The sequence below is a fragment of the Esox lucius genome, chromosome 7 (assembly GCF_011004845.1).
Source record: "Esox lucius isolate fEsoLuc1 chromosome 7, fEsoLuc1.pri, whole genome shotgun sequence".
In the NCBI taxonomy this organism is placed as follows: domain Eukaryota; kingdom Metazoa; phylum Chordata; class Actinopteri; order Esociformes; family Esocidae; genus Esox; species Esox lucius.
The window spans coordinates 47256008-47268826 of NC_047575.1; the positions used below are offsets into that span (position 1 = coordinate 47256008).

The 12819-nt window shown below is 45.3% G+C and overlaps 1 protein-coding gene across 7 annotated transcripts in view; it reads left to right on the forward strand.

Moving 5' to 3' along the window:
• Positions 1-12819, forward strand: part of camkk1a (calcium/calmodulin-dependent protein kinase kinase 1, alpha a) — a 79076-nt gene that overhangs the window by 18925 nt on the left and 47332 nt on the right. For 6 of the 7 annotated variants that reach the window (XM_034293297.1, XM_034293303.1, XM_034293302.1 and 3 more), the window contains exon 2: positions 8377-9530. In XM_034293297.1, the coding sequence (XP_034149188.1) occupies positions 9204-9530 (327 nt within the window). In that variant the 5' untranslated portion in view covers positions 8377-9203. Of the gene's footprint in view, positions 1-6255; positions 6647-8376; positions 9531-12819 lie in introns of all 7 variants that reach the window. The other variant, XM_034293298.1, reaches the window with a different exon arrangement.

Below are 12819 nucleotides of genomic sequence, written 5' to 3' on the forward strand. Positions count from 1 at the left end.
AAATGGCCAATTAACTATTATAACGGCCAGTGGCAAAAGAGGATTTGTTCAGGAGAGACAACAGGCTATACTGACAGCCAGCAGATGTACAACTCTGTGGTGTAGTGGTTAACGACACAGCCTTTCATATGAGCGACCCGGGTTTGAACCTTGAGGTGGCAACATTCTCTTTTGCGGGCCGGCTGAACTAGGCTTGGCTGGTTTCTTGTTTTAATAAGAGGCTGTACTACCGCATGTTTAATAGAAGCTGGAACACACCCAGAAATAAGGCAAGTATTAATCAGAATAAGAATACTGGGCCAAACCGTATCAAAAATATATTTTAAAAGGCGAGAGGGAATGGAATCCAGGGGACAGTTTTTGGGGCGCATGGTACGAACTACCTTTGTTAATAATGAAAGTGATACAGGCTCAAACAGATCGAAGACAGCTGAGAAAGTAGAGGGAGTAGAAGGGTCTAGGGCGGAGGCAGTGGGTACGTTTTTTAGAGCAGCAATCTTTCTCAATTTTTATTTTTTTGAAATACTCACACAGTTTGGCTGATGGAACAATACATGCCGTGCTACTGGGGCTCATCAGAGAGTTAAGAGAGTTGAAAAGAACCTGAGGCCTATGATTATTGTTGGAAACAAGGTTTAATAGAAATTGTGCTTTTTCTGCTTTGAACAGCGCAACAGAGTCTAAAATATCAGTGCACGTGGAATGCATGAGAGTAGTAAAATCATCAGCGCTAATAGTACAGCTGTCATCAAGATTACACAACATAGATTTATTAAAAGCATTAGAAAAATGCAGCGAAGTTAAGGGGTTAATCGCACGCAACTGAAGCGCAGGGGACTGTGACAGTAAACAAATGTCACACATTTGAGAGAGACAAAGTGGGGGAGAAAGAGAGAGAGAGAGAGACAAAGTGGGGGAGAAAGAAGAGAAGGACATTGTGTGCATGAAGTGCAGGAATTCAACACTGCAGGAAGACTTACCCTTTTTTCAGGCTTCCTGCATTTTCTCAATTTAGTTCGAGCCCACAAAGTCCTATTGTAATGGTACTCACCAGGCTTGTGTTTCAGCTAGCTAGATGAAGCATTCTGCAGTAAATCTGCAGTGCTGTTTAAATGACAAGGCTGTTGGCCAGGAATGAAGATTAGCTAGAGAAGAGTTCAGGGGTGAGAAAACGTCATTTGAATTTGTGTGATTAATTTAATGAATAGTTTAATGAATAGTTTTTTTATATACTGTATTTCTTTTAGTACCTTTAGTATCATTGAGATTTATTCACATGGCTGTCAGGTCAGCACGGTCTGGTATTGAAAAGCCATTCACATTTCCATTTTAGCTATGTGAGTCTATTTGATGCCTAGAACACACACAGAAAACAACCAATTTGAAAGACAAATGGAAATGGGTCCCTAATGCATGAATGTCTCAGATCCTCAGACCCTTTATGCTCTAGCCTCCATTCCGTCTGATTCGTTTTGGAGAACAAATATCCTCGCAGTCTGAGTCTGGGGAACGATTCAAGGAACATTTGGCTCGCTCATTCATTAAAGGATCTCATTATAATTATACATTTTTTCCTCATAGTTTTTATTTTTGTGTTGGATTTGTGCTGCCTGGATTCAGCTCCGTGTGTTACATTCGGATTGCTATTGGATGGTTTCTGGGTCAGACAAGGAGACAGGAGGTGGTTTGAATAGCATTCTGGAGTGGTTCCGTGGAGAAGTTTGTAGCTCCTATTCACGTACGTATAAAGCATAGTTGGTGCTTCTAGTTCATTCTCAGGGTGTTATCACTGCACTATAGCTTAAGGCTAAGAGCCTCCTTAGCCCAGGGCTATGCAAGTGTTCGCACTTGCATATTTTGAAGTGGGCGGGGCACCACCCTTAGCCTAGGGCTAGCTGGCCCTGCTTTGGAGCAGGGTTAGCACAGACTTTTCAGGGCTAGCCCTGGAAACACTGTGACAAAATGATAAGTGTGAAACGTGGTCTAGAACAAAACCATTGCCCTTGAATTTACACTGAACAAAATAATAAACGCAACTCTTTTGTTTTTGCCCCCATTTATCATGAGCTGAACTCAAAGATCTAAGACTTTTGTACACAAAAGGCCTATTTCTCTCAAATATTGGTCTCTTATCTGTCTAAATCTGTGTTAGTGAGCACTTCTCCTTTGCTGAGATAATCCATCCACCTCACAGGTGTGGCATATCAAGATGCTGATTAGACAGCATGATTATTGCACAGGTGTGCCTTAGGCTGGCCACAATAAAAGGCCACTCTTAAATGTGTCTTTGAGTTCAGCTCATGATAAATGGGGGCAAAAACAAAAGTGTTGCGTTTTATAATTTTCTTCAGTGTATTTACATATGCTCTTGACGCACGCTGTGAATACTGTCATTATTAATTTCTCCACCCCCTCTTTTTCCCCTTTTTTTATTTTTTCAATGCATAATTTCACACTCATCAAAAGACACAAAACAGACAAACACAATACTATGTAAGTGGTGCGTTGTCCCTTGCTTTTATATTTTGGGGGATCTGAGGGTCCATGCTCCAGGAAAACCACAAAACAACCAGCATGTGTGTTGGTGCACCAGGCTTGAGTGAGAATGTAACAATGTCTGCAGTTGGGAATCCAGTGCATTTGTCTGACTGACAATAAACAACCTCCCCGGACCTGGAAAGCACCACATGTTCTTGGTCTAATCATTGTGCTATTTGTTCAGTACAGATCCTGTTTCTGGGTAACATACCTCGGGTATGTTTATTGTGGATTGTGACCAGATACACGACTGTGCCAGTCTTAGGTTGTCTCTATCATAGTTGAGATCTTACATGTCATTGGCTAATCAGCCCTCTTCCCTGCTTGCTAAATCAAAGTAGTTATTGCAGCTTCATTTGGACGTAAATCTAGCAAATATGTCGAAAGAATGAAGGTTGACTAACATTTTTCTCTTTCTTTATGTAGTTTTAACTAAGTTGTCAAAGCAAATATCGACATAGTGGGCATCTTGTTCAACCGATGTCATGAAGTCATTAATTGAATCATGGTAGTGTTACATTGACCGCGTGTCAGTGATAGTATAATTATTCGCATGCCAGCGAGAACGTAAAATTTGTAGCTTATCACAGAGTGTAAAATGGTATTGTGTCTTCTTTGATTTCCTGCCTGTTGGGCCCTGTCCGGCCACAGTGTCACTGGATCCCCCTGTCTCAGCCCCAAGGTCTTACCCTGCTATATTATTGTGCTGAGGGAGTAGAGTCCTTCTCCACTATAAATCCTTGTAGATCTAAGGAATGCATTTTCACAATGTTCCCTATCTCCTTTCGTGTTATAAACGTAGGTGGACATGAGGTCTTGGCCCACACCTCCAGAGTACCAGGCTTCAAAGACGTGTTGCTGTCCCTGTCCAAAGTCTTCCTGGTTGTGTTGCAGATCAAGACGATACCGGACGATTTCAGCTGCCACTCTGCTGACCCCCCCCCCCGTGTTGTCCCTGTCCTTGTCCATCTGGTCATGCTCCTGACCTGGACTAGGTTGAAATAGACTCTGGACTCAGCCCACATGCATTTATTAATTATTACAATTTATACTCTTAATATGTTCACCTGGCACAGCCAAAAGAGGATTGGTCAGCCCTCTGAGCCTGGTTCCTCTCTAGGTTTCTTCATACATTTCTGCCGTATTAGAGAGTTTTTCCTAGCCACTGAAATTCAACACTACTGTTGTTTGCTCCTTGGGGTTTAAGGCTGGTGTTTTGTAAAAGCACTTTGTGACAACTGCTGTTGTAAAAAGGGTTTTATAAATAAATTTGATTGATTTATGGATTTGTCTGTTAGCCCAGGGCTTAGAAATTCAAGTGTGAATCCTTAGCCTAGGGTTAAACTTTAGCCCAGGGTTAACAAACTCTTGTGTGAACACAGGATAAGCAAACCCAAAGCCAGTCTAAGCCTGGGGCTAAGCTAGCCCAGGGCTTAGAACAATGCAGTGTGAAAAGGCCTTCTGATGTCCAAGTTGCTCCATTCTGATGAATAAGCAGGGGCAAAAATCTGATGTCAACTTTTACAATGACAATTACAAGAAATGTTCTCAAGAGCAATTCCTGAGGGGGACACCAAAAGTAGTGCTGTAAAACTGTTTTAGTTTAACGCCATCGGTTTGCTCGCTACTGTAGCTCGGACTGGGTTAACCTCACATTAGCTACATGCATGGAGTGCCTTTCAGACGGTTGACACGAACACTGTCACCTTGCCAGCTAAGGAAATTTACATACAGTGGATATATAATATGTCTACACACCCATGGTTTTTGACAAAGATAAATCATGTCAGAAATTGTCCACTTTTATGTGACCTGTAATGTGAACAAGTGAATTGGAAAACTAAGTGAAATCTTCGAGGGGGAAAAATGAACAATAACCTGGTTGCATAAGTGTGCACACCCTCTTATAACTGGGGATGTGGCTGTGTTCAGAATTAACCAATCACATTCAAACTCATGTTAAATAGAAGTCATTACAAACCTGCCATCATTTAAAGTGACTGATTAATCACAAATGATGTTCAGCTGTTCTAGTAAGATTTTCCTGAAATGTTCTTAGTTGCATCGCAGAGCAAAAGCCATGGCCAAAGAGTGCTTCCAAAGCATCAGAGGGATCTCATTGTTAAAAGTTATCAGTCAGGAGAAGGGTACAAAATAATTTCTAAGGCATTAGATATACCATGGAACACAGTGAAGACGGTCATCATCAAATGGAGAAAATATGCCTCAAAGATTTCAGTTCGTTTTTCAATTGAATTGTTCACGTTATAGGTCACATTAAATGTTCTGACATGATTTATCTTTGTGTCATTATTTTGCATCACAAGAACCTGGCATTTAAACAGGGGTGTGTAGACTTTTTATATCCACTGTACATAGCATTGCGAGCTTCTCTCATTGACTCGAATTCAAACAGCTGCAAACACTAGTTGATGTTACTGTAGCAAAGTTACTGCTAGCTAACAAAGAGTGACCTGCAATTCAACATGGCTTCATTAGCGTTATTTTAGCAGCAGGACACTATGCTGGCACCACTCAGATTTTCTTTATCACAATAAAAGCCATCATTTATAAAGCCAACTTTATAAGGCAATATAGTTAACCATCCAGTCTGTAAAAAAGAACAGACAAGAACAGTATTGGAAAGAACATTAAACAAAATGTACTGTACAGGCAAAATTGTCTTATATATTTCAATGCTGGCTTTTACTTAGAAAAAAGTCTGAATTAGCTCTGCTAGCATAATATCTGCTTCTAGAAGAACAGTTGTAACACTAGTTGTAAATGTGTCTTATTGTATTGAGTGGTAGAAGTAAAGAAATGTCTAACAAATCCTTTGTTTGACCTACTTACTGAAAGTCTGCCACCACCATCAGATTCCCACACATCTGCACAATGTGCCACTGCTGAGGGCTGTGGGGGCAGTGGATCAAACCATTGTGAGGCAAAGGGCGGGGGGTTGCAATCTTCTGAAACTTAAAAACTAGCCATGAAGTGTCTATAATCAGCATAAGTGCTTTCATTGCGTATTATTAATATTATTGAAATTACATAGTTATGTTTACAGTGTTATATGGGGGGGGGGGGATTTCCACCTATGTGTATAGAGACTCTGACATCAGCCTATCTAGAGTTCTATTATCTATACATCTGGTGACAAAGCATGATTGAGGACCAACTCATACTCAGCTGGCCGCGTGTGAACCAGATAGCGCCCGCCATTCTCTGCAAATTGTTTGGTGTGACAAAAATGTTACGTTATGCCTAATTGATCCCCAGATGCACAATATGGCAGCAGGGACTGTATATATATATTTTTTTAAGTCTAATTTCAGACTACACTTGTGTTCAATTGACGACTCGGTGTAATTCATATTTAATATAACTTTGCCCTCAAACCTATAGGCTCTTGCCTTTCCAGATTGTTAAGGAGGATTTCCAACGTGGAGTTGTTGCAGTGCCGTCTGTTAATCCCTTTTCTGAGGAGTGTAAAAATGCGTGGATAAATAGTACCAGCAAGTGGCTTCCCGTGTTTTTTTTTAATGGGGTCAAGAGTCAGTGGGAGCTCCTTGTCCCGACCCCATCACCCCCAAACCCCCAACCTCCACCTTCCTCCACCACTCTGTTCTGCTTTTAGCTATCCACTTCAATATCCATCAATTAAAAGGCTCTCCTGCTGATTGCTGTGTAGTCATTACTGTTATGGGTTGGGGACAGGAAGTCGTCGGACTGGGGGACAGGCGGTCGTCGGACTGGGGGACAGGCGGTCGTCGGACTGGGGCACAGGCGGTCGTCGGACTGGAGGACAGGCGGTCGTCGGACTGGGGGTCAGGCGGTCGTCGGACTGGGGGACAGGCGGTTGTCGGACTGGGGGACAGGCGGTCGCCAGACGGGGGACAGGCAGTCGTCGGACTGGGGGACAGGCAGTCGTCGGACTGGGGGACAGGCAGTCGTCGGACTGGGGGACAGGCAGTCGTCGGACTGGGGGATAGGCAGTCGTCGGACTGGGGGACAGGCAGTCGCCAGACTGGGGGACATCGTGGGAAGCTGCGCATTCTTCACATGAATGGTTGTCAGGGACAACGAGCAGTCAGCCCTCCAGTACTAGGTAGGCCCACCCACTGTGTGAACTGACATGGTGGGGTTGGCACGTACACACACACATCCACACACACACTGTACATGCACACTGCCGAGCTTGCTGTGAGGGGGCGGCTGTGAGACATGAAAAAAAATCAAACATTTCATGTTTTTTGTCATGGAGCCAAGACCTGCAAAAATGTAAATGTTGCATGAATCCATTTGACCCAAGTTAAAACTGGAGCTGCCTGTTATTTTTGGAATATACAGTGGATTGCATAAGTGGGGTGACTGGGGACCAAGGACTTTTTTTCCCTGTTTTGTTTTGCTACAACAATCTAGAAAGAAAATAGAATCAGTTGGGATTCTCTCCCTGTTAATGAACACAATACATAACCATTTAAATGTGTGAAATATTGTTTTAATATGAAACAAATGGTAATTTCATTATATACTGCTCCAAAAGAATTAAGAGACCACTGCACCTTTTTCTTTCCTTTCCAAAAAAGTTGAAAGTTTTGAGTGAGGAACAGAAGGGTTAAATTAAATCCAGTTTGATTATTTGATACATGTAAAATACAGTGGGTAGAACAAGTGTTTGATACACTGCCGATTTTGCAGGTTTTCCTACTTAAAAAGCTTGTAGAAGTCTGTTATTTTTATCATAGGTACTCTTCCACTGTGAGTGACGGAGGGTGTAACTGTGAGGGTGTATCGGCTCCTTATTGAGGGATGGGGGATGTATCGGCTCCTTATTGAGGGATGGGGGATGTATCGGCTCCTTATTGAGGGCTGGGGGATGTATCGGCTCCTCACTGAGGGATGGGGGATGTATCGGCTCCTTATTGAGGGATGGGGGATGTATCGGCTCCTCATTGAGGGATGGGTGATGTATCGGCTCCTCATTGAGGGATTGGGGATGTATCGGCTCCTCATTGAGAGATGGGGGGTGTATCGGCTCCTCATTGAGAGATGGGGGATGTATCGGCTCCTCATTGAGAGATGGGGGGGTTTATCTTCTCCTCATTGAGGGATGGGGGGGTGTATCGGCTCCTCCATGAGGGCTGGGGTTGTATCGGCTCCTCCATGAGGGCTGGGGTTGTATCGGCTCCTCCATGAGGGCTGGGGGATGTATCGGCTCCTCATTGAGGGCTGGGGGATGTATCAGCTCCTCATTGAGGGCTGGGGGATGTATCGGCTCCTCATTGAGGGCTGGGGGATGTATCGGCTCCTCATTGAGGGCTGGGGTTGTATCGGCTCCTCATTGAGGGATGGGGGGTGTATCGGCTCCTCATTGAGGGATGGTGGATGTATCACCTCCTCATTGAGGGCTGGGGGATGTATCGGCTCCTCATTGAGGGCTGGGGGGATGTATCGGCTTCTCATTGAGGGATGGGGGGATGTTTCGGCTCCTCGTTGAGGGCTGGGGGGATGTATCGGCTCCTCATTGAGGGCTGGGGGGATGTATCGGCTTCTCATTGAGGGATGGGGAGATGTTTCGGCTCCTCGTTGAGGGCTGGGGGGATGTATCGGCTTCTCATTGAGGACTGGGGGGATGTATCGGCTCCTCGTTGAGGGCTGGGGGGATGTATCAGCTTCTCATTGAGGGCTGGGGGGATGTATCGGCTCCTCGTTGAGGGCTGGGGGGATGTATTGGCTCCTCGTTGAGGGCTGGGGGGATGTATCGGCTTCTCAATCAGCTGAGCCATACAGGATCAATGGAAATAATTCCCTCTCTCCTCTTTTTGTTCTCTGCAGCTCCAGTGAGGCTCCAGTGTGTCCTCTAGACTGACCCAGCTCCAGTGAGGCTCCAGTGAGGCTCCAGTGTTTCCTCTAGGCTGACCCATCTCCAGTGATGCTCCAGTGTGTGTCCTCTAGACTGACCCAGCTCCAGTGAAGCACCAGTTTGTGCTCTAGACTGACCCAACTCCAGTGAGGCTCCAGTGTGTGCTCTAGACGGACCCAGCTCCTTGAGGCTCCAGTTTGTCCTCTAGACTGACCCAGCTCCAGTGAGGCTCCAGTGTGTGCTCTAGACTGACCCAGCTCCAGTGAGGCTCCAGTGTGTGCTCTAGACTGACCCAGCTCCTTGAGGCTCCAGTTTGTCCTCTAGGCTGACCCAGCTCCAGTGAGGCTCCAATGTGTGTCCTCTAGGCTGACCCAGCTCCAGTGAGTCTCCAGTGTGTGTCCTCTAGGCTAACCCAGCTCCGGTGAGGCTCCAGTGTGTGCCCTCTAGACTGACCCAGCTCCAGTGAGGCTCCAGTGTGTGTCCTCTAGGCTGTCCCAGCTCCAATGAGACTCCAGTGTGTCCTCTAGACTGACCCAGCTCCAGTGAGGCTCCAGTTTGTCCTCTAGGCTGACCTAGCTCCAGTGAGGCTCCAGTTTGTCCTCTAGGCGGACCCAGCTCCAGTGAGGCTCCAGTGTGTGTCCTCTAGGCTGACCCAGCTCCAGTGAGGCTCCAGTGTGTCCTCTAGACTGACCCAGCTCTATACCACTTTCATGCTGGTGGGCCCACTCCGACTCCCTCCTCCCCTCCTCTATCTGATCCTCCTCTTCCTCCTGCATTTAACCCTTCCCTGCATCCAGTGATGGCCATGAGTACTGACCCAGGCTGCCGGAGGAGTGACTCCGATTCAATGATCTCCGACCCCAGTGAACTCACCCCCAGGATGGCTGCCATCGCCGTGACAACTGCAGAGACGGACGGCACATCGGCCAATGGTGTGAGGAATGGGGCCCAGCAGGGCAGAGTTAAGAGGGGCCCTCCTTCCCACGCTCACCTCTCAGGGCGAAAGCTGTCGCTACAGGAGCGGGGGACATACCCGTCCGGACGGTCAGGGGGGACTCAGGTCTCCCCCCGTGTGCCACGCAGACCTACTGTGGAGTCGAAGAGGGTCTCCATCTCCGATGCAGAGGTGAGGGAAGAGACTCTGCACCCATGCAGGGAAATCTGCACCCATGCAGGGAAATCTGCATCAACACAGGGAAATGGATCCAGAGCAAATCAGTTTAGTGCAATAAACATTATTGTTTGCTCCTCCGGAATTAAGTTGAATTTTTCTGCGATGGCTAATTCTCACAGTAGTTAGTTTTTTTGTTTTTTTGTGGCGTAGTTCAGTGGAAGCTTCTGACTGGATATATGAAGACAATTCAGTAGGTTCATGTGGGCTTGAGTAAAGCATTGATAGAAATGTAAATGGATAAAATCAAATGTGTTGGAGACATTAGCACCCACAGGCCAGGGAAAATCCTTTCTTCCTCTGCTGCAGCCGAGGTTGGCGTTGTGTCACATCTGCCTGTGTCGTGACCAGGGATCCATGAATGAGTGGGATTGTACGGACCATCATGCAAATGTGATTTCTTTTTCTGTTTTAGACAGAAGGCCAATGTGGTTTGACCTGGTGTGTGCCGGTCAGACTGGCGAGTCAGGAGCTTTGCCTCTCTGAAAGCTTAAGTCTTAGCAGCATTTTAATGAATCCACAAACTATACCAATCTGTTTGGAGATGTCCTGAGTACAGTGCTATTCTTCAAATGTATTTATAAAGCTCTTTTTACAACAGCAGTTGTCACAAAGTGCTTTACAGAGACACCCGGCTTTAAACCCCAAGGAGCAAACAACAGTAGTGTTGGATTTCAGTGGCTAGGAAAAACTCCCTAGGAAGGCTGAATTTTAGGAAGAAACCTAGAGAGGACCCAGGCTCAGAGGGGTGACCAGTCCTCTTCTGGCTGTGCCGGGTGAGATATTAAGAGTCCAATTAGAATAATAAATACATTTCTCTGGGCTAAATCCAGAGTCTATTTGATTCTAGACTAGGTCAAAAGTATGACCAGGTGGACAAGGACAGGGACAGCAACGGGCCCCCCAAACCAGGTACTCCGCAGGTGTGGACCAGGACCTCATCTCCTCCTAAAATTTTAAACTGGAGGAGAATGAGAAAAGTTAGAAAGTGCATTCCTCATATCCCCCAGCACAATAATATAGCAGCGTTTATGGAAACCAGAAATGTTTTGGCCACCTATGACTGGAGTTGAATTGTTCCGATCTGGACTGTATTTACACATGGGCATAAATGACAACATACAATTACACAATAACCTGCATGTACCAAACATGCTGTAATTCTTTTAATGTCTTTTCTGTTGTAGACGAAATTACACTTAAATTGAAGCTAACAGTCTGTACTTTAAGCACATTGTACAGTCATTGTATAAATTCAAAGAGCTGGAATACATAGCAAAACCTTTTTTTCAGGCAAAATACAAATTTTGGATATCACTTTACATTTTCGTCAGTTATCGGGCAGTATTCCCCAGAGTGACACGGTACTGGCATTTTCATCCATTTTCTTACTGCGTATTTTTATTTTCCTCTATTTCTTTTCAGACAACTGGGATAGTATAGCTGTCAGATATGGTGTAACCTACGTCGCTATGACTACACTGACTGACACATGGAGAATGCTCTGGAATACAAATGTAGGAGTGAGCGTTTCAGTGGTCTGGCTGTTAGCTGTTCACACTGCGGGCACTGAGGCTTAAATGACTTCGTATTCCCTGTGAATGCAGTACACTGCTTTTGAACTGGGCCTATGGGGAACAGGGCTTTATTTGGGCCATCCACATGTTGTCAGTGCTGTGTATTCTGTGGAGGTGAGCAGCATCTAGAATGAGTGACTGGGAACCAGGAAGTGCTTCTGACCTCACAATGACTGACCTGTCATGGCATAGTGGGAGAGTTTTTTTTTTCTACTTCTGTTAGATGAGTGGAGTATTTTACAATGTCTGTCTCTCTCGTTCCCCCTCTGTATTTCTCTTCCTCTCCCTCTGTCTGTCTCTCTGCTTCTCAATACCTCTGAGTATTTTCTTTCTTTGTCTTCCTCTGAGAGGAATGAAAATAATTTATGAGCCTTTCATTTTGGCATTTTATGGTGAGGATTAATCCCACAGTAATCCCAGGGAAGCACCTAAATCTAACCCTGATTAATCAGTATTGACAGAATGCAGCCCTGATACAATGCAGATATACTTAACAACACTGACAGAATGGGTGATCAGTTGGATGGACACACACTCACACACAATCTGCCTGCATAATGAACCCATGTTAAGTGTTCAGACAGTGACTAAGTGAGAACATGACTTCTACGCACCCGGGAAGGTCTTTGACGTGAGCAGACATAATGACACGTCAGTAGTAGGACAGGAAGAGGATAGGGAGATGTGGAGGGGGGACCCCCTGGCTCGGCACCTGGAAAGAGGGAAGGGAAATACGGAAGGCGGGTGATGGAGGGATAAGGGAATGGAGAGATGAATAAAGGGATTGAGGAATAGGTGGATGGAAAAATGGATGGATTGGGAGATAAATGGATAGAGAGAGAGACTGAGTGATGAATGGATGGAGGGATAAAGGGCTGGGTGGATCAGAGAGGGATGGATGGATGATATGATGGATGGATGGGTATAGGGTTAAATGGATGTATAGGGGAATAAATAAAAGAAGGGATGATGGAGAAGGGTATGACTGGGAGGATGGATGTATGGCTATAAGGATAAATGGATGGATGGGAATGGGGATAGATGAATGGATGGATTGATATGGGGATAGATGGATGAATGGATGGATGGATATGGGGATAGATGGATAAATGGATGGATTGATGGATTTGGGGATAGCTGGATGGATGGATTTGGGGATAGATGGATGGATGGATATGGGGATAGATGGATGGACGGATATGGGGATTGATGGATGGATATGGGGATAGATGGATATGGGGATAGATGGATGGATGGATGATGGATATGGGGATAGATAGATGAATGGATGGATGGATATGGGGATAAATGGATGGATGGATATGGGGATAGATGGATGGATGGATGGATGGATATGGGGATAGATGGATGGATGATGGATATGGGGATAGATGGATGAATGAATGGATGGATATGGGGATAGATGGATGGATGATGGATATGGGGATAGATAGATGGATGAATGGACAATTACCTCATTTTGTATTGTATTCTTTACAAATAATTTCCCCCTAATTTTCTCCCCTCCCAATTTTGTGATGTCTTGTTTGCAGTTATGGAATCGGTTCTCTGCAACGACGCAGCAGGTCTGGGGTCATAAATTTTTTTTTCCTCCAAGCACGTCTCTCCGTTTTGGTTCCTGTCACGCTGCTCACTCCACCTGTCCA